Source organism: Pipistrellus hanaki, assembly GCF_964339955.1.
Source record: "Pipistrellus hanaki genome assembly, chromosome: 1".
Lineage (NCBI taxonomy): Eukaryota > Metazoa > Chordata > Mammalia > Chiroptera > Vespertilionidae > Pipistrellus > Pipistrellus hanaki.
This window is the reverse complement of record NC_140503.1, coordinates 69,372,518-69,396,065: the sequence shown is the minus strand read 5'-3', so window position 1 is coordinate 69,396,065 and position 23,548 is coordinate 69,372,518. Positions and strand designations below refer to the sequence as shown.

Below are 23,548 nucleotides of genomic sequence, written 5' to 3'. Positions count from 1 at the left end.
GGCACACGGGCCCCTTCTTCACAAAACCTTGCCCTACGGGGACTGTGATGCCTGAGTGTAGAGAAATGGGATGTGGGCAAGGATTGGGACTAGAGGCAGGAATTAGAGGGAAGGTTGGGTCAGAAAGATATCAGTCCTGTTGATATTGATCTCACTGAACTTATGTCTAAGGCAGAGTTTTCACAGGGTTAGATTATTTTTTTAAAGTGTTGGTTAATTCTTCCTATCTAATTCTGCCATTGTGAAAGATAAGAAAAGTTATGTTGACATTTAAGAGAAAAGCCTCCCAGAACGACAGTGGGCTAATGAAAATATAAGTCTGTGAAAATAGCTGTGCCCCAACATTGCTGTTTGGGATGTTTTCTGTTATGAAATGTTGGTTAGTTTTAAGGCCCTCCATTTGATAATCAGAAACATGGAATTGTCTTTCTTCATTCCCTGGAGGGAATCGAGGGATAAGGATGGAGGAGCACAAGGTTCATGCTCAGATTCAACCTCTTGCCTGGGTCATTTATCCTTTCTCCTGGGATGGAGACACCAGGAGAAGGGAGTGGGGTTGGGAATGAGGGTAGCCTGGGAGTTGGACACCTTTCTGGTGTGCCCTGTGGGCTTTAGAACAGAGCTATTTGTTTCCTCCTAAGATGATATATTTGTTACCAGTGATATGTGGAATCAGCAGGAATCAAAGGTTGTGGAGACAGTATAAATGTGTTAGCAACAGCTAGAAGAAACTAAATAAAAACATTTAAATAAAGCTCTTTTTAAAAAATAAAAATAAATAAAAAAATAATAAATAAAAAAGACAACAACAACATACTATTCAACACCAAAAGAACAAACAATCCAATTTAAAATGGGCAGGGCGGCAATGCAGGCCCACCTATTAGGCCCATGACTCTGATTCTTGACACATGCACATGGGGACTATGATTCTCAGTGTGTGCAAGAACTATGATTCTTGGTGCATGTGAGGACTCTGATTCTTGGTGCTTCCACACACACCACCCCACTGACACAAGGCAACAGAACTGAGCATCTGTGACTCTGATTCTTTGGGCATGCGCATGGGGAATCTCAGTGCACAAATGCTGGGACTCTGATTCATGTCATGCATGCGAGGCCCCCACTGACCCAAGGTGGCCGCACCAAGCACCCATGACTCTGACACTTGGTGCATGTGCACCTGGGGGGAGAAGGGCTGCTGCTGACCCCCAGCAGCCACACCACCCACCTGCAAGCGAGCTTACTCTCAGCACACACAGCTCCTGCAGACCCAAGATAGCCATGCCTGTCAGTGCCTGAGCTCTTCAGTGACCCTTAGGTTGCATGATGCTCCCACCATACCTGGCTCAGGCCCCAACAACTCAGTGCTTGGACCTTTTGATGACAGCAAAAATGGGGAGAAAATGAAACAATCCCCAAAGGCAGAAAAGGAAGAATTGCCAAGAAATGAACTAAATGAAATAGTAGAGGCATGTAATATGTCAGAAAAAGAATTGATTGTAATGGTTATATAGTTAATAAACCAGATGGATGAGAAAATCAACAACCTATGCAAAAATCAGGAGGAAATCAAAAGTGATATAGCAATAATCAAAAACACGATGGAAGGATTCAACAGTAGACTAGGAGAAGAGGAGGACCGAATTAGTGAGATAGAAGATAAAGTAGAGAAGCAAGCCCAATCTGAACAGCAATTGGAGAAAACAATTAAAAAGCAGGAGAGCCTAAGGGAACTTTGGGACATGAAATAAAACAAAATCCACATAATAGGGATTCCATAAGGATAAGAAGAGCAGCAAAAATTATAGAATCTATTTGAAGAAATAATGACAGAAAACTTCCCTGATAAAGGGAATAAAAAAGTCACACATGCACAGAGAGTCCAAAACAAGATGAACCCAAAGAGATCCACCCCAAGACACATTGTAATTACAATGGCAAATGCTAACCATAAAGAAAGAATCTTATGCAATAGAGAGACAGAGAGTCACTTACAAATGATCTTCCATCAGATTATCAAATGATTTCTCAACAGAAACACATCAGGCCATAAGGGAATGGAATGAAGTAAACAAAGTGATGAAAATCAAGGGACCGAATGCAAGAATACTCAATCCAGCAAGGCTATCAATCAAAATTGAAAGGGAAATCAGGAGCTTCGCAGACAAAAAAAAAAAAAAAAAAAAAAAAAGACAAAAAAAGGCTAGGGGAGTTTATCACTACCAAAGCCAGCAATGCAAGAAATGCTAAGTGAATGCTGTAAAAAAATTACATAGAAAGGAAGAAAGGAACACAGGCTTTTTATCCAAAAGCCCCAAGTTCAATCATCATGTTCCTGATGCAAGGGTTCAGAAAGTCCCAGCTCAGGACACCATTAATGCCCCACATTGGCGCCATAAATGCCAGGATTCTTATTCCAGTATTAAGAAGGTTTCAGGAGGAGGTAAGATGGCGGAAGAATAGATGGGCAGATTCTGAGCCCTCTCCCGAAGCAGAAAGAGAGAGCAACTGAGGGTCTTGTGCTGTGAGTGTTTATTGGCAAGCTGGGAGACAGCGAACACCAGAAGAAACTGCTGGGGGGCTGCTGACAGAGGTGCCCCTCACAGGGAAGCACCCACGCGGGCTGTGTCCCTGCCCGGAGCTACCTACCGGCTTGGACGGGGAAACCTCGCCATCTTGAGAGGAAGATAGGATCGTGTCAGAGGCCTGAATATCCACAGCCGCAGCGACCACCAAGCATCTGTGACCCCCAGAACGCGGATCCCAAGCGGCGCGAACACTTGCCCTCACAGGATTGCCCCACTGCTCAGCGAAAAGGTCAGATTTTGCGGGGAGAGGGTGGAGAGCGCTCGCGGCGAAAACAAAAAGCCTGTGCGCACAGAGCGCGCTCCCGGAAGCTGGAGGACAGGGGTGGTGATTACAAGTAGAAGCCCCCGCTGTTGGGCGGTTGTCACCCTTGAAAGTGGACGGGGCTCCTAACAGGGGTGATATCTAAAGAGCAACACATTTGGATCCGGCTCGGAGGGATATCGGAGAGTTGCGGGAGATTGCAGTTGCTCGGACCTGCCCCTCCCCCCCTCCATAGTTCCAGCTTCAGAGAGGACGGAAAAAAAAAAAAAGCTGGAGAGGCTTTAGAGTCTGGGAAGTCAACCTAGAAACACTGCCCCCAGAGGCTAATTCACAAATTGACTCTAGTGTAATAAAAACAAAGCAAAACCTGCCTAAAAATCAGGACTGGATCATAACAATAGAGGAAGCGAATGACCTTCATTACTGCTAATTTTAATTAAATTTTTAAAATTTTATTATTATTATTTTTTAATTTTTAAATTTTTGTTTTTTACTTTTGTTTTCATTATTTGCAACGTTTACTCAAGAAACTATTTTTTTTTCTTTTTCCTCACTTGATTTTATCTTGGTAATTATTACATTGTATATGTAATCAACATTATTACTACTAATAATTTACCTTTTTCATCTTATTTTCTTTTGTTTATTTTTATTATTTTTATTCCATTTGATTATATATATATATATATATATATATATATATATATATATTTTTTTTTTTAATTTCAGGATTACTGTTCTACAGTCTTTATCTATCCTTCTTTCTCCAACGCTTTATTCTATCTCAACCCTACCTTTATGCCCTCACCCTCTTTCCAATCTTTTCCTTTGATACCCTGTTTATCTTAACCCTTTCCTGCTCTAGATTTCCCCCATTCCATCTGTCTACCCCCTCCTAAAATTTCACCCTACTTGTATATATCTAATTTCCAACTACCTGCTCCAAACCCATTCACACCTCCCTCGCAGTTGTCCTAAAAACAAAAAACAAAAACAAAAAAAACAAAACAGTCTTACTCTCTAACTCTTTGAAGTTGTATGTTGAATGTTAACTTTACTGAAGTTGTATGCTTTTCTTTTATAAGATTGATTTGCCTATGCTTTTTGTTTGATTGTATGTTTTTGTTAGCTGGGTTCTAGTCACCCTTATTGGTGGTTATTAATATCGCAAACACATTTCGATTCAGTGCCTTGTGTGTTGTACCTGGTTGTGTTGTATTTTGTGCCTTTAAATCAAAGCAGGAGAGAGAGAACTACACAACCAGACATCATAGATCATGGGGAGACCAAAAAACAGCCCGCATATGAAAGAAAAGCAGGCTTCACCAGAAAAGGAAGTAAACGATATAGAGGCAAGCAACCTACCAGAGCAAGAATTCAGAGTAACGATCTTAAGATGGCTAAAAAGAATGGAAGACAAATTTGACAATTTGAGTAAGACCCAAGAGGAAATGAAAAAAACCCAAGAGGAAATGAAGATGACTCAAGATGAAATGAAAAATGACATCGCTACTATGAAGAACTCAATAGAAAGCATCAAGAGCAGACTAGAAGAAGCAGAGGATCGCATCAGTGAGCTAGAAGACAAGATGGAAAAAAATACCCAATTAGAGCAGCTTCTAGAAAAAAAAATTAAAAAGCAGGAGGAGAGCCTACGGGAGCTTTGGGACAATGCAAAACAAAACAATATTCGAATAATAGGGGTTCCGGAAGGAAAGAAAACCGAGGTAGACATGGAAAATGTATTTCAAGAAATAATGACAGAAAATTTTCCTGAGATAGAGAAGAAAAAACCCACACAAATCCAAGATGCTCGCAGAGTCCCAAGCAAAATGGATCCCAGAAGACCGACGCCAAGACATATTATAATTAAATTGGCAAACACCAATGACAAAGTTAGAATCTTAAAAGCAGCCAGAGAGAGACAGAAAGTTACATATAAAGGAACCCCCATCAGACTAACAACTGATTTCTCAACAGAAACTTATCAGGCCAGAAGGGAATGGGATGAAATATACAAAGTCATGCAAAGAAAGGGTCTGAATCCAAGAATACTGTACCCAGCAAGACTATCAATCAAAATTGAAGGGGAAATCAGGAGCTTCACAGACAAAAAAAGACTAAAGGAATTTATCTCCTCCAAACCAGCAATGCAAGAAATGCTCAAAGGTCTACTGTAAAAATAAATAAATAGGAAGCGAAGAAGGAACACAGGGGTATAGAATAAAAATGGCATCAAATGAGTACCTATCATTAATAACATTAAATGTAAATGGTTTAAATGCTCCAATCAAAAGACATAGGGTAACAGATTGGATAAGAAAACAAGACCCATACATCTGCTGTCTACAAGAAACCCACCTCAGAAAAAAAGATGCACACAGACTGAGGGTGAAGGGGTGGAAAAAGGTTTTCCAGGCAAATGGAAATGAAAAGAAAGCTGGGGTAGCAATACTTATATCTGACAAATTAGATCTCAGAGTGAAGGACATAACAAGAGACAATGAAGGCCACTTCATAATACTAAAGGGAGCAATCAAACAAGAAGAAATAACCCTGGTAAATATATATGCACCCAATACGGGAGCACCCAAATACATAAAAAAACTGCTGGAGGACATTAAGGGAGAGATTAACAGCAATACAATCATAGTAGGAGATTTTAATACCCCACTGTCACCCTTCGACAAATCATCCAAACAAAAAATCAGCAAAGAAATATCAATCCTAAATGACTCACTAGACCAGATGGAATTAATTGACATCTTCAGAACATTCCACCCCAAAGCCACAGAATATACATTCTTCTCAAATGCACATGGGACATTCTCAAAGATAGACCACATTTTGGGACATAGGCAAAGTCTCTTCAAATTCAAGAAGATAGAAATCATATCAAGCATCTTCTCAGACCATAATGGCATAAAACTGGAAATTAACTACAATAAAAATAATCCAAAGAAATCAAACACATGGAGACTAAACAGCATGCTATTAAACAAGGACTGGGTTACCAGAGAAATCAAGGAAGAAATTAAAAACATCCTGGAAACAAATGACAATGAAAACACAACAATCCAAAATCTATGGGACACAGCAAAAGCAGTTTTGAGAGGGAAGTTCATATCCTTACAAGCCTATTGCAAAAAAACTAGAAAAAAGTGTAACAAATGATCTAACTCTACAACTCAAAGAGTTAGAAAAAGAGCAACAAGAAAAGCCCAGTGTAAGTAGAAGGAAGGAAATAACAAAAATCAGAGCACAGATAAACGACATAGAGACCAAAGAAACAATACATAAGATCAACAAAACCAAGAGCTGGTTCTTTGAAAGGATAAACAAGATAGATGGACCTCTAGCCAGACTAACCAAGAAACAAAGAGAGAGGACCCAAATAAACAAAATCAGAAATGAAAGAGGTGAAATAACAACAGACCCCACCGAAATACAACGGATTGTTACAAAATACTATGAACAACTCTACTCCAACAAACTGAACAACCTGGAGGAAATGGACATATTCCTAGAAAAATATAATCTTCCAAAACTCAATCAGGAAGAATCTAAAAATCTCAATAAACCAGTGACTTGGGAAGAAATTGAAACAGTCATCAAAAAGCTTCCAGCAAACAAAAGCCCAGGGCCAGATGGCTTCACAGGAGAGTTTTACCAAACATTCAAGGAAGAACTAAAAACTATCCTCCTCAGACTATTCCAAAAAATCCAAGAGGAAGGAACACTTCCAAATTCCTTCTATGAAGCCAGCATCACCCTAATACCAAAACCAGATAAAGACAACTCAATGAAAGAGAATTACAGACCAATATCCCTCATGAACATAGATGCTAAAATCCTCAACAAAATTCTAGCAAATCGACTCCAGAAGAGCATCACAAAGATCATACACCACGACCAAGTAGGATTTATTCCAGGAATGCAAGGATGGTACAATATCCGCAAATCAATAAACGTGATACATCACATAAACAAATTGAAAGATAAAAATCATATAGTCATATCAATTGATGCAGAAAAAGCATTCGATAAAATCCAACACCCTTTTCTGATAAAAACTCTTAACAAGGTGGGAGTACAAGGATCATACCTCAACATAATAAAAGCTATATATGATAAACCCACAGCCAACATTATACTCAATGGGCAAAAACTAAAACCATTCCCTCTAAGAACAGGAACAAGACAGGGATGCCCACTCTCGCCACTCCTGTTTGACATAGTACTGGAAGTACTAGCCATTGCAATTAGACAAGAGGAGGAAATAAAAGGCATCCAAATTGGAAAAGAAGAAGTAAAGTTATCCTTATTTGCCGATGACATGATATTGTACATAAAAAACCCAAAAGACTCCATTAAAAAACTAATTGACTTAATAAATGAATTTGGTAATGTAGCAGGATACAAAATTAATGCCAAGAAATCCATGGCTTTTCTATACACCAACAGAGAAACTGCAGAAACAGAGACTAAAAAAGCAATTCCATTTACCATCGCACCAAAAAAATTAAGATATCTAGGAATAACTTTAACTAAGGAAGTAAAGGACCTATATGGGGAAAACTACACGACACTGAAAAAAGAGATAGAGGAAGATGTAAGGAGATGGAAGAACATACCATGTTCATGGATTGGTAGGATCAACATCATCAAAATGTCCATACTTCCTAAAGCAATCTATAGGTTCAATGCACTCCCCATTAAAATACCAACGACATATTTCACCGACCTAGAAAGAACTCTCCAAAAGTTCATTTGGAACAATAAAAGACCCCGAATAGCCACAGCAATCCTGAGAAAGAAGAGTAAAGTAGGAGGGATCTCAATACCAGACTTCAAACTATATTACAAAGCCACTGTTCTCAAAACAGCCTGGTACTGGCACAAGAACAGACATATAGATCAATGGAATCGAATTGAGAACCCAGATATCAACCCAAATCACTATGCTCAACTAATATTTGACAAAGGAGGCACGAATATACAATGGAGTCAAGACAGTTTCTTCAATAAATGGTGTTGGGAAAATTGGACAGACACATGCAAAAGAATGAAACTAGATCACCAACTTACACCATTCACAAAAATAAACTCAAAATGGATACAGGACTTAAACATCAGACGGGAAACCATAAAAATACTAGAAGCATCCACAGGCAGCAAAATCTCAGACGTATGCCAAAAGAACTTCTTCACTGATACTACCCCTAGGGCAATGGAAGCTAAAGAGAAAATAAACAAATGGGACTACATCAAAATAAAAAGCTTTTTTACAGCAAAAGAAACCATCAACAAAACAACAAGAAAGCCCACGGTGTGGGAGAACATATTTGCAAATGATACCACTGATAAAGGTTTAATCTCCAACATCTACAAACAGCTTATACAACTAAATAAAAGGAAGATAAATAATCCAATTAAAAAATGGGCAATGGACCTAAATAGAACATTTTCAAAAGAAGACAGAAGGAAGGCCAAAAGGCACATGAAAACATGCTCAAAGTCACTAATTGTCCGAGAGATGCAAATCAAAACAACAATGCGGTACCATCTCACACCTGTCAGAATGGCCAACATCAACAAATCAACAAACGACAAGTGTTGGTGAGGTTGCGGAGAAAAAGGAACCCTTGTGCACTGCTGGTGGGAATGCAGACTGGTGCAACCACTGTGGAGAACAGTGTGGAGTTTCCTCAAAAAACTGAAAATGGAACTCCCATTTGACCCAGTAATCCCACTCCTAGGAATATATCCCAAGAAACTAGAAACACCAATCAGAAAGGATATATGCACCCCTATGTTCATAGCAGCACAATCTACAATAGCCAGAATTTGGAAACAGCCTAAGTGTCCGTCAGCAGATGATTGGATCCAAAAACTTTGGTACATCTACACAATGGAATACTATGCGGCCATAAAAAATAAGGAATTCTCATCATTTGCAGCAAACTGGATGGAACTGGAGAACATCATGCTGAGTGAAATAAGCCAATCAATGAAAGAGAAACACCACATGACCTCACTCATTTGTGGATAACAAAGAGCATTATAAACTGATGAACCAAAAGATAGATATAGAAACAGTATATCAACAAGTAGACTGTCAAATTACAGCGGGGAGGGGAGGAAGATCTGGGGGAGATAATAGATCAACCGAAGGACTTTTATACATGCATATAAGTATAACCAATGGACACAAAACTCTGGGGAGGGAGGGGATGTGTGGGAGGGAGGGTGGGGGGCAAAAAAAAAAATCAATAAAATATATTAAAAAAAATAAATAAAAACATAAAAAAATAAAAAACATAAAATTAAATAAAATTAAAAAAAAAGAAAAGAAATAAATAAATAAAAATAAAAATAAAAAAATAAAAATAAAAATAAAAAGAAGGTTTTAGCAATCTGGAGAAAGTCTGTGCATAGATTAAGGAGGAGTCCAGAAACAAAAGGTAATTTTGAAATGCACTGGAGGTCAGAGTAGCTTTAGTTCTCCTTGTCTCAGGACCCCTTGCTCTTTATTAGCACAAATTGTCCTAAGGCAAGGTGGAAACATACACTTCAAAGGGTTGGGTTTTGTACAGAAGCATTGTCAGATTGGAGAATAGCCTATGGCTGTTCAGGTGCTTGGCCAACAGGAGGCAGTAACATTTAGATTAAGATGCCCTGAGCTGTCTGGCAGTAAACAATCATCCTATTCAGGTTTGGAGGAAATGCCTTTAGCCATTCCCAAGTGATAACATATGTTAGTCAGCCCTTGTTGAGTCCCCAAGTTCCATCAACCTTTTTTTTAATATATTTTATTGATTTTTTATAGAGAGGATGGGAGAGAAACATCGACCAGCTGCCTCCTGCACACCCTGCACAGCCAATGTACATGCCTTTGACTGGAATCGAATCCGGGACCCTCCAGTCCGCAGACTGATGCTCTATCCACTGAGCTAAACCAGTTTTGACTCCATCAACCTTTTGATGAACCTCTTGCAATTATGACATGCTGGAATTGGCTTCCAGCAGCTTGCAGCTTTTTATATGAGAATTCAAATTCAAATAATCAAAATTAAATTTTGGACAACTGAATGGTTTGGTAATATTTTTTTTATAAAATAGGCATAAGTCTTCTCCCTGATATTATCAGAATGGCATATAAAGCAAGCATTTAAAATTACCAAAAATAATAATAAGGAACATTATAAACTAATGAACCAAAAGATAGATATAGAGACAGTAAAGCAACAAGCAGACTGTCAAATTACAGTGGAGAGGGGAGGAAGATCTGGGGGAAATAATAGATCAATCGAAGGACTTGTATACATGCATATAAGTACAACCAATGGACATAAAACTCAGGGGAGGGAGGGTATGTGTGGGAGGGAGGGAGGGGGGCAAAAAAAAATCAATAAAATATATTTTAAAAATAAATAAATAAATAAAAATTAAAAAAATAAATAAATAAAATAAAATAAAATTACCAAAAATATGTAAAATTATGTGCTCAGTCAACTGTAATTATAATTGTGGCAGTTTTACAGTGAGTCCACTGAAATATAACTTCTAAAATCCTTAGCTATTTTAAGATTTTAGTTTAATGTTAATAAAGTATTTTGTGGAAATTTGTTGGATAATCTACAATAATAAAAGCATACTATGCTAATTAGACCAGACGTCCTTCCGGATGACCTTCTGGATGAACCCGAGGCTGCAAGGGAAGCCTGAGTCCCAGGTGCTGGAGGGAAGTCGGTGCTTGCAGCTGGGGGAGGGAAGGCCTACTCTTGCACAAATTTTATGCATTGGGCCTCTAGTTGTTTATTTTCCTCAAATGTTTTATTGATTAAGGTATTACATGTGTCCATATCTCCCCATTGCCCCCCACCCCACTCCTGTACATACCCTTACCCGCCCCCCCAGTGTCTTGCATTCATTGGTTATGCATACAAGTCCTTTGATTGATCTCTTACCTCCCCACCTCACCCCCTTCCAGGCCTCTAGTTTTTAAATAAGACTGAGTATGAAAACATTGGTTATGATGTGTGTGTGTGTGTGGGGGGGGGGGGTTACTTATATCCTTATAGAAAGTTTATATCATTGGATCATGTTAGTAAAAGTGTTCCCTTTGCTACTTTAAGCATAATGTTTACTACCTTTAAGAATGCATAAATAGGATGTTGGTTATATTTCTGAGTGTTCCTGAGCTTTGTTAGTCTACTGAAATCATTATGATAGTTAATTCTCAATTACTCACTATTATGTGGACCAAACTTTAGTCAGGATCCACTGAATCCTCTTATCCACTAGGCCTCAATCTGGCCCCATACTTGCTAGACTGGATAGCTCACTTTTAGCAAGAATATTGTTAAATCAGTTTTGAAAAAAAACTCACTTTTAATATCCAATAAAATTTCTTGGATATTAAAACCCTACCCTTGATATCTGATCACTTGGCCTACCTTAACAAGAATCCTGTTAGGTCAATTTAACAAGCATTTTCCCTATTCTTAATGTATCCCCTTAGTAATTTTCCAACCACCAGCACACCCTTTCAATATGCTCTTTGGCTATAAATCCTAACTTGCCCTAATTGTATTGGGAATTGAGGCAGTTCTATACTAAGGTCTCTTTTCTCCTGTTAAATAGTTCCTAATTAAAATCCATTTTTTACCATTTAAACTACTGCCAGAGTATTGTCTGTGAAATAAAATTAGTTACTTTAAAAAGAATTAGTTACTTTAGTTAAGCCTTAAAGTGGATTATTGAGACTGTTCTAGAAGTAATTATAACCAAAAATTAAGATTGACTATACAAAATAATAAGATAGATTTTGTTTATCAAGAGAACAAGAGAAAAAGAAGGATAGTTTCATCTTAACATAAAATATCTGGTTATTTCAGCATCTGAAAGAGGATAGTAAAATACAAAACCCAATGAAGATAGAAAGCTTTAGAAGGTTCAGGAAGTAAATTCTGTTTGCCTTAGTATCTGAAAACAAATAATGATATATGTTAATATTTTGGCAATATTTGCAAAGCTCAGCTTTGATGGATTTAAAAAAAAACTCAGAAATGCTTTACCACAAAATACTATATTAAAGAAAGACTGAAACTGGGTTTTCTCTCTGTTATAATGACATGACAAATTTATTTTGGTATAATCTTAGGTAGTAAATGTTATTCTTTACCTTCTGTGTAATCTTCCAAGCTAGCAGAGATTCTTTAGTTTGCCAAAATAATGTTGTGTCTTATCCTTACTATATTCTCCATTATTTTAAAATTATAGTTAATTGCCTAGGAGAGAGCTAAAGTTCCTCTACTGTTTATTTTAAATATATTTTTACTCTGATCAATAGGTAGCTATGATACAACCATCCTTTTTCTCTACACTACTGTTGTAGGTTGATTTGTATCCACCAAATAAATATGTTAAAATCCTTACCCCCAATACCTGTGAATGTGATCATACTTGGAAATATAGTCTTACAGTATTTGCAGATGTAATCAGTTTAAGTTAAAGTCATACTGGATTAGATGTATTAGAATATATTTCTCAATGTTCTTAGGACCTTAAAGGAGTATGCCCTTTTGTGTGTTTCCAGAAATTATTTCATATAAATATTATTCTTTAGAAATGTGGGGTAAAGATTATTAAAATTGTTGGTTTACAAATACTTTATGTAACGTTCCCCTTTCAAAAATGAATGTTCCTTCCTTCTGAGTGAGAAACAAAATGGATTCAATATCAGTGTGTATAATAAAATTAAAGTAGAGCAAAGAAGAGCTTCTCTCTGAGTTTGACTACAATAATAAACAGCAACAATCAGTGAGGGATCTTTGGAATACAGGCATAATTTAAGAGATCTTCCTGTAATTCACCAGCTGTCTGCATACTCTTCCAATTGCTACTTTCATTTCTTGATTTCTGAATGTGTAAATGATGGGATTCAGAAAAGGAGTGATAACTGCATCAAAGATGGCCAAAAACTTATCCAGATGTGTGGAGGGAGATGGCCACACATAGACAAATATCAAAGGACCAAAGAACAGAACTACCACAGTGATGTGAGCTGACAGTGTGGACAGAGCCTTGGATGAACCAGCTGAAGAGTGTTTCTTAACAGTGAAAATGATGATGATGTAGGAAATGATCAGCATGGAGAAGGAGCCAACAGAGATGAATCCACTGTTAGCTGTGACCATGATCTCTAGTTGGTAGGTGTCTGTGCAGGCAAGTTTGATGAACCGAGGAAGGTCACAGTAAAAGCTATCCAGAATATTAGGACCACAGAATGGTAATTTTACCACAAATGCCAATTGAACCATGGAGTGGATAAGGCCAGTTATCCAGGCAGCCATTAAAAATAAAATGCACATTCTTGGGCTCATGATGGTTAGGTAGTGGAGAGGTTTACATATGGCAATGTACCTGTCAAAGGCCATGGCTATGAGCAGCACCATCTCCACACCACCAATGACATGGATGAAGAAGATTTGAGTGATGCAGCCACTAAAGGAAATGACTCTATACTTTCTGAGAAGATCATAAATCATTTTGGGAGAAGTGACGGAAGAAACTCCCAGGTCTATGAAGGAGAGGTTGGCCAACAGAAAATACATGGGGGAGTGTAAGTGAGGGTCATAAATCACAGTGAGCATAATGAAGGTGTTTCCTATGATGCTTGCCACATAAAATGTGAAGGAGAACACAAAGAGGAAAAGTTGGATCTCCCAGGAATCCGTGAGTCCCAGGAACACAAACTCTGACACTGCAGAGTGATTCGCTCCATCTGTTGGCTCTGTCAGCATTGCTACCTGGAAAAATGTAAATTATAATAATTATGTAATAAATTAGGAAGGAGATCAAAGTTATGAAAGTCTTTATCTACGCTAGCATTAAAACTGACCGAATATGCCAGGGCCTCTAAAATGTGACCACAGAGAAATTGGTGGTTTTCATGTGTAGTCGTTCTCTACTACAAAGTTGTTTCTGCATTTAATACCCTCTGTTTCTTCCCAGTATCGATGCCATAATATTAGTCATGACATAAGATGGTCAACATTAATAACAGGAATTCAATCTCAAATCTTTTTATCTTTTGCTTCAAAACTAATATCTGGCCCCATTCACATAACTAATTACTATTGCAATCCTTTCCAAGCCTGTAAACCTTTATCTGACAGACCCTTCTCCTTTTCCTCCCCAGTCTCCACCTCTGAGAACATATTTATCTTAAATATTACTTAATTGTTTACCATACATATGATGTCTTGCATTATTATTACTAATATTTATTTTACTAGTATAACCACCATGTTTTCTCTGCATTTAATACCCCTCTGCTTCCTTCCAGGGTAGATAGTATGATGTTCTTCATGAGACACAAGATTAATCAACATGGGTAATAGGAAAGAGTTCAACCCCAAATCCTTTTGATTTTTGGTTCAAGATTAATATATTGTGGCTTTAGTCACACAAAACTCTTTACTACTTTTCAACTATTTCATCCATTTCTAAGACCACCAGCCTTATTCTGGCAAACAAATCCTTCTGACTCCCTATCTTTGGGATATATTTATCATGAAGGTTCATTAAATTTTAATTATATCTGTGAGGTATTATGTTATATTACCAGCATTTATTTTACTATCTCTTGTATTTTAATAAATTGAGTACAATTCTAACTCCCTAACCACACTGTAAGCTTCTTGAAGGCAGAGATTGGGACTTATTCATATTTGGATTCACTGAAGCAATGAAAAAGTGGTCCACACAGTGGTCCAATTCAGTGGTCCATGAATTGTCTGTTACCAGTTTGCATCATATTAGGACAATTTTACATCAGAACAAAATTCAAGTGTGTGATTTTGTATTTATTAAGTTTCAACCCATGAAGAATTGGGGGCTAAAAACTAATTTTTCACCAAAAGTAATTTGAGAAGCATTGCCCTAGAGTACTTACCACATGGTCTGACAAACTTAAAACTACGAAGGGCATCATAGTGTAGTGAAAAGCATTTTGTTCAAGGCTTTGTGGAAGGACTTGTTTTGTAATTGTGTATTTAATGCATAGATATTAATATGTAATTATTTAGTAAATTTTTATTTTACGTATCTTTCTTTCATTTGTCCATTATAGTGCTTAACACATGAGATAAATAAATGAATATAAAAATAAAATGGTGTCAGCCAGAAAAATTCCATATAGAAAAGATATTTCAATAACATATTATGATTACCTCTTTCTTCTATCTATATATAAAAAACCCTACTATGCAAACAGACTGAACAGCAGAACAACTGAACAACCGCTATGATGGGTGCTGACCATCAGGAGGTACAAGCAGAACATGGTGGGCATCAGCCACAGTGGGATGGAGCAGGTGAGCAGGGGGCACTGGCCCTGCTAGCACCCACAGCTGACACTCAGTGCCATCAGCAGTTATGAGTGGTGGCTGCCAGTCCTGAGGGGCGATTGGAGCAGCAGCCACAGCTCACACCAGCTGCTGGTGCCAACCCCACTTGCACCTGATGCTGGCACCGGCCCCAATGTCACTGTCAGTGCATGGGAGTATCGGCTCTGGGAGCGGGGCTGTCAGCAGACAGGGGACCAGGGATGTGGTGGGAGGGGCCAAGCAGGGCACAGAGGATGGGCTGAGATCTGCCCTGTGCCCACCACAGCCTTGTAGCCCACAGTTCCTTTCAAGGTTTATGAATTCATGCACTGTTCCCCTAGTACATAATAATTGAGTATAACATTCATACTCTTTTAGTGATCAAAATAAAAACCATCCTATATTTATTAAATATATTTTTCTCAAAAAACACTGTATTTATTTGTAGTACTTACTACAAATGTTATTCATTGGGGGTTTTTTGTTTGTTCTCCCTTTTTTTCTTTTTTTAAAATGAAATATATTGGAGTGACATTGTTTAATAAAATTATATAGGTTTCAAGTATACAATTCTATGACACATCATCTGGATATTGCATTGTGTGTTCACCACCCAAAGTCAAATCTTCTTCCATCACTATATATTTAACCTGCTTTACCCTTTACTATTCCCACACCATTTTCCCTCTGGTAACCACCATACTGTTGTCTGTGCCTATGAGTTTTTGCTTATTTGTCATGTTTGTTCATTTGTTGCTTTCTACTTTATATCCCACATATGAGTAAAATTATGTCGTTCTTGACTTTATTTGTTCTATCTTCTGATGAGACTGCAACTCCCATAAAATTAAGGAATACATCTGTCTTATTATTAAATGTGTCCCAAAACTTAGTCATACCAAATACATAATAGGCATATGTAAATATATCAGGAAATAGATATCTGAAAGGTAAAAGAGGATGTATTTAGGTGATTTAAAATACATAGTAATATGACTAATTGTATAATTAATGAGTATGGGTTACATGATTACATAGTTCCTAAACAATAGAGTTAAATAAAAAATGAGAGATTATAAAAGTGAAAAAAATAAGTCAGTCAGAGAAAAAACTAATACCATATGATTTTACTTTTTGCAGAAACTAAAGTACAAAATAAATGAACAAGCAAAATTGAAACAGATTCAGAGATACAGAGAACTGATGGTTGCCAGAGGGTAGGGACATTGAGGGACTGGGTGAAAAGGGTGAAGGGATAAAGAAGTACAAATTGGTAGTTACAGAAGAGTCACAGGAATGTAAATATAGAATAAGAAATATCATCAATAATATTGTAATAACTATGTATGATGCCAGGTGGATACTGAAATATCTTGTGGGAACACTTTGTGAAGTATATGATTGTCTAACCACTATGCTGTACACTTGAAACTAATACAAAATAATATTAAATATAAATCATAGAAAAGTAATTTTTTAAAGTGAAGAAGTTTTAGGAAAAAGAAAAATAAGTGAGATTAAAAGGAAAACATAAAAAGGATGATATTGTGCCAAAACCTCTTATGATAGTTTCTCCATAAGCTTTTGTCAGCTGTGCACATGGGGCAGGAATGTATTTGGTTTTTTTTGGCTCTCTAATCTCTATCAAATAGGTAAGAAGAGGAAATTTTAGATTTAAAGCAGAATAAGACATAAATATTAAAAACATGAGAATATATCCATTCAAATATTAGGAAAAGTTAGAAATTTGAAAAGTTTGAATCATCACAGGTTTAAAGTCACTTGAGATAGTCAGAATCCAAATCTCAAAAGTCCAGAGCAAAACTCAGAGAGATTTCTAGATGGAGGTACAAGGATATGTTTATTTACCTGAAATCTGTCAAATGCCCATAGGGAAAAACTCCTGAATAATGGTGTTCTGAAACTATCTTATCTTATAGATTGGCTATGCTTTGAACTAACTTTTCTTTAAACATTTAATTATAGTCATAATTTTTTTTCAAATATATTTTATTGGTTTTTGTGATTTTTTTTACATAGAGGAAGGAAGAGAGATAGAGAGTTAGAAACATCCATGAGAGAGAAACATTGATCAACTGCCTCCTGCAGACTCCCTTCTGGGTATATGCTCACAACCAAGGTACATGCGCTTGACCAAAACTGAACCTGGGACCCTTGAGTCCACAGGCCAATGCTCTATCCACTGAGCCAAACCAGTTAGGGCTATATTCATAATTTTTAAATAATTAAATATCCATGATCCAAAAGACAAGGCCTAACTCTTTACCTTTTATTATGATTAATCTTTTTTTATCCATAGGGAATTGATTAATTCTCCGAACAAATTTCTCTAGATATTTAATCATTTATAGATGAAACAAATATTGGTAACTAAGATTCCAAATCATAAACTATTCAAGTTGAACACAGACAGCTGTTAGGTCTAAATAAGATACTAATATAAATAATCGTCCATATAAATATCCTCCTCAATTTAAAAATATTGTGGGTTTAACATCTCCCTCAGCTCAAACTTTCTGCATTTTTGTCTTTAAAATAAATTTACAAAATGTATAGGAACTGGAGAACATTATGCTAAGTGAAATAATCCAATCAGAGAAAGATAAATATCACATGATCTCACTCATATGTGGGATATAATGATTGACATAACTTGATTAACAAGAATGGATTGATTTAGAGACAAATGGTAGGGGAGATGGGATTAGAGAGCAACCAAAGAACTTGTATGCATGCATATTAGCATAACCAATAGACACAGTCACCAGGGTGGGAATGGCTGGAGGGAGGTCATTTGGGGAAAAAGAAGACATATGTAAAACTTTAGACAATAAAAAACAATAATAAAGTAAAAAAATAAATAAACTGTCACAAAACACCATCCTTATATCCAAGTAAAATCCTGCCTCCTCTAATCTAAGGTCACCTCTACTTTACTGTTTATAACTGTGGGAAATATAAATAGTTCTTGCCCTAGCCAGTGTTGCTCAGTGGATAGAGCATCAGCCTGCAAACTGAAAGGTCTCAGGTTCGATTCCAATCAAGGGTACATGCCCAGGTTGTGGGCTCTATCCCCAGTAGGATGCTGGGGATAGAGCCCACAGGAGGCAATTGATCCATGATTCTCTCTCATCATGGATGTTTCTATCTCTCTCTCCCTCTTCCTTCCTCTCTGAAATCAATAAAAATATATTTTTAAAAAATAATAATTAATAAATAATTATGTGTCTTTTCAAAAAACTTTATGTACATAAATACAACAAATTAATCACTCTTTAGCTTTCTGTTTGCAATACTCAACAAACTAAACACCTTTTATATTATCTATGAGGATCTCTTTCTCACTTTTTCCCTTTCGTCCAAAAAAATTTAATATAGAATTAATATAAAACACTCTAAATGATAAAAGACCAAGGAAACTAGTTCAATCTCCTGGTAGTTTATTTTTTAATTTTCTACACCATATTTTAAAATTACATTACATTGGAAATTATTTATTCAGTTTTCTATTTTTTCACTCCATGTCTTTTATTTCTACTGAAGTTTCTATAAAATTATTTTCCATCTTATGAACTTGACAAGTTCCTAATAAATTTGCTTCCCTTTTCACAGAAGATGATCAGTTTATACCAATCTCTTTTTAAAATTTAATGGAAAAATACAGTTATCCTTTTTTAATATTTCCATATATCATCAATTTGTCTTGCCTGTTTATTAAGTGGCAGAGGGTGAGAATCATTTCCTTAATCAGCATTGAGATCAGAGCAATTAGTTGCAACCTATGCTGAATCCAAGCTATTACAAAACCATTTGACTTTTTCTAATGTCTTTCACATTACTCGAGCAACAATTTAATTTTAAACTAAATGTCAAGGTTAGTTAAGCTTTTCCAATATGTCAATAAACTTTTCAAAATTATTCTTTTATACTATTCAGTTTCATATCCTGGACACTATCTACTTTGCTTTAGAATAACACTCAAGCACTTGAGTATATGGCTTATATTAGTATTCATATCAATTTCAAAGACAAAATTATGTCCGAACTAAAGATATTGTTAAATTTATTTTCATCCTTACATTTTACCTGTCTGAAGAGAACAGCATCTTCCAGGAGTCTGAGATTTTCCTGTGTTCTCTAACACAAAGGGCCATATAAAATCCTGCCATAACAACAAGTGAAGCTTATTAGAGCTCAAGAGGACAGTGACCAAGTGATACTGTAAAAGAGTGAATCTAGAAAGAGCTTATGGATCAAGAGACTTTGCCTCTAGAGAACTATTTGGTTTGACCAGAGCAACCAAAAGATCTAAAAATTAATAATAAGACAACCGAGAGGAAGAAGGAAACAAGAATGGAATATTTTTGCTTGAAATCTTAATGCTATTTTGTTGGAAATTTTATAAATATTGGTAGTTACCCATTAAAATTAATCTCTGAAAATTGGAAATATTAACTCAAAAAAACTATAATCATCGTGATCATCTCCAAAAGAGCCAATGTGCTTAATATTTAGTATAGTTTAAATAGTAGAAGAATGTACATAAGACTTCATTTTTATACAATCATATTTTGAGTAATTATTGATGTGCATGAAGATTTAGCTATACAGAACTTTATTCCAGTGAATAGTGTTTAGAATTAAATGAAACAACAGAAACATATATCAATTGATGATAAATTAGTTATAATACATCAATACAGTCAAATTCTCTGAAGCCACTGAAAATCAAGTTCAAATTCTATATAGTACAAAACATACTGTTGAATGAAATTCTGGGTAGCAAATAGCATTTTTATTATGTTATTGTCCATATAAATAAATATCCATATTTGAACAAATAGAGAATAAACCTTTTTGATAAGTACTTTAGGAGAGTGGAATTGTTAGTTGGGAAAACAAGCATTTTGACTTTCAATTTTGTATACTTGTGTCAGTCTAGTTCCTGCTAGGACCAAAAATATTGGCACATTTAAATTAAGTAACTGGGAAAGGGTTTTAAAAAGGCACAAAGTCAGTTGGAGAGGGGATAAGTGGAACTGAAGAGGCAAATGAAAGCTATTCTTTTCTCTCTGCATCCACCCGTCTTTCATCCCAGGAACAAATAGGACAGGTCAGATAATATCAGAACAGAAGAAATTGAACATCATAGAATAATTAGCCATTAAATTATTGCAGAGTGATCTAAACCCAAAATGTTAGCATCCACAGTGTACATCATATGAATTGTGTAAGTAAAAGGGGAAACAAATTATAATTAATATAAAACATAAATATAAAAATTTCCTTTTGTATTAGCTGGTCATGAGACCTATGTTGATAACATTTTCCCTCATTTCATCTTATCTTCTATCAGTACTTAGACTAGACAGGGTACTGTACCTGGTGGGATGAACAAAATTTTATTCCTGTAGATTACCAGCCTTGAGATGATCCTTTGCTTAATGGAATTCCACTATTTTCCACTGGGCAAAAAAATATTGAGAAGCACTCCAATAAAGCCCCTGAATTCTGGACTTGTCCCCATTGTGGAATAGAATTCAAATTTCCCCTGATAATTGGGATCTGTCAACCCAACAATGAATACTGTTCTTAGGCCCAAATAAGAGGATTCCCTGTCTTGGTATTTACCCTACAAAAGACCCTAAATTGGCCCTTCTGAGGAGAAGCACGGGACTTGGTTGGCATGTCTATAAAGAGGATTCTCCAATAGGTCATGGGCCTCTGAGGGAACCTTGCAGAAAACAGCAACCTCTACCTTGACTTTTGCAAACAATTCCAATCCCCTAGGGTGTTTTGCTACAATCTCTATGTTTAGTCTTTAAAGACACAACCTTTCAGAAACATATATATTTTCTCAAGGATACCTACCCTGCTTATTGTACCTAGAGGTTATTTTGAGTTCAACCTCTTGTTACAATAAAAAGCCAATGAGGCAGGAAAACAGGACTGCTTTTAGTACTAAAGTAAAACAGTCCCTTAGCCCTCTCTTTCACAGAAACGTGTGTCAGAACAATGTGTTCATCCATCACTCAGGGTCTGCTGGTCAGCCCAGGCACCTTCCCAGACATACCTTTCATCATGGTGTGAAGATTTCAAAAAACTAAAGAGACATGTCTACCTGGAGCTTATTCCCATTCTTCTAGATCAGATTCTGGTTTCTAAAACCCAGGAATTTTTTTTCACATTTCTTTGGGAACTTCCCCAATTTTACAAACCTGGCTTTTCAGGATTTTATATATATATATATATATATATATATATATATATATATATATATATATCATATAATTACCCTACATAATAAAGAGCTAATATGGTAATTAGACCGGGCAGTGGAACAATCTTCCAGGATGACCAGTGGGTGGGGGCAGGGCCATGGTGCCACAAGGCAGCTACCACCCTTTGAGGGGCAATCAATGGGGAGGAGGGAGCCTCCACTATAGATTGCCCAGAAGAGGGTGGTGGTAGCTGGGGCTGCCAGGGCCGAGCCCCTTGCATTAATTTCATGCATCAGGCCTCTAGTCCTATATAATAAAGGGCTAATATGCAAATTGACTGAACAGCGGAATGAGGAGTCACTTTGACATGCACTGACCACCGGGGAGCAGATGCTCAATGCAGGAGCTGCCCCCTGGTGGTCAATGCACTCCCACAGGGGTTGCACCACTCAGCCAGAAGCCAGGCTTATGGCTGGCGAGTGCAGCAGTGGTGACAGGAGCCCCTCCCACCTCCATAGCAGCGCTAAAGACCCTTCAGGGATGTCCAACTGCTTGCTTAGGGGAGCGGGCCTAAGCCGGCAGTCGGACATCCCCTGAAGGATCTCAAACTGCAAGAGGGCACAGGCCAGGCTGAGGGCCCTCTCGACAATGCACAAATGTCGTGCCACGGGCCTTTAGTTATATCTATTGATCAACATAGACAGGACAGAACATACTGTATTAAAGTTCTGTTATTTTGATTTATAACTTTCAAATATTTTAACATATAAATAGTAGACTTCCTGTTTAAATTTTCTTTTTCTTTATTGATTTTAAAGAAGAGGGTAGAGAAAAAGAAAAAGAGAGAGATGCATGTGAGAGAGATGCACCCATTGGTTGCCTCCTGTACATGCCCCAACAGGGGATGGAACCTGCAACCTAGGTATATTCCCTGAGGAATTGAACCCACAACCTTCTGGTGCACAGAATGATAACTCCAACCAACTGACCCACACTGGCGAGGGCATGGACTTGCATTTTTTGCCTCAGTTCCTAGAAATGTCAGAGTCAGGTACTTTTCTCTCTGGTTCAGTGATACAAAGGCCCCAAAGTGGCCAAAGACTAGACTTAGCTGTGTTCTCTTTTAAAACATTCTTCCACCGAAACCGGTTTGGCTCAGTGGATAGAGCATCGGTCTGCAGATAGAAAGGTCCCAGGTTTGATTCAAGTCAAGGGCATGTACCTATGTTGCGGGCACATCCTCAATGGGGGTGTGTGCAGGAGGCAGCTGGTCAATGTATCTCTCTCATTGATGTTTCTAGCTCTCTATCTCCCTCTCTCTTCTTCTCTGTGAAAAATCAATAAAAGATATTTAAAAAAAAAAAAAAAAAAAACATTCTTCCCTGGGTTACTAGATCTCCAAACCTACTAAACCAAAGTTCATAAGAAGAATAGAAAGCATGAATTTCACCCATAAATATTTGGTCTCTGCTGCCCCACCTGCTTCCCTCCCTTCTCCCTGCCCCACCTGCTTCCCTGTCTTCTCCACCACTCTGCTTGCTTGTTTCTCGTAGCTTCGCTCCCTTCTGCAGCGCTTGGCTTCTTTCTACACTGTCTTCAGTCTTCGCTTTGGCCTGGATATGCAAATTAACCGCCATCTTTGTTGAGTAATTTGCATACTCACTCTGATTGGCTGGTGGGCATGGCTTGTGGATGTAGCGAAGGTGCAGTCAATTTGCAAGTTTCTCTTCTATTAGAGAGGATACCTATAGTATTTTCATATATGTATAACTATATATTTTATACATTTCATATAATTTGTATAAAATAGATATTTATAATAAGTATTCATATATACTTACGTATAAATAACTTTTTGTAAGATGTATTTATAAATAATATTTATCCCTATGGAGTGAGATTAGAGATAAATTTCCTATGAAGAGAAGCATTTCCCCATTTTATGAAAGAAGAGTTTAACTTCATTAAATCTACCACAAGGTAGACAGCTAGTCCTCTCAGAGTAGGGTGAGATATAGTACTACACAGGGTGCTGTCCATTTGCTTTGGTGTTGAAAA

At 37.0% G+C, this 23,548-nt stretch overlaps 1 protein-coding gene across 1 annotated transcript in view; it reads right to left on the bottom strand.

The window, feature by feature from the left end:
- Positions 1-12,707: 12,707 nt before the first annotated feature.
- Positions 12,708-23,548, bottom strand: part of LOC311610657 (olfactory receptor 4F15-like) — a gene marked incomplete at both ends in the record, with an annotated part of 28,226 nt that continues 17,385 nt past the window's right edge. Inside the window, one exon of the mRNA XM_084862164.1 lies at positions 12,708-13,364. Within this exon, the coding sequence (XP_084718290.1) occupies positions 12,708-13,364 (657 nt within the window). The remainder of the gene's footprint in view (positions 13,365-23,548) is intronic.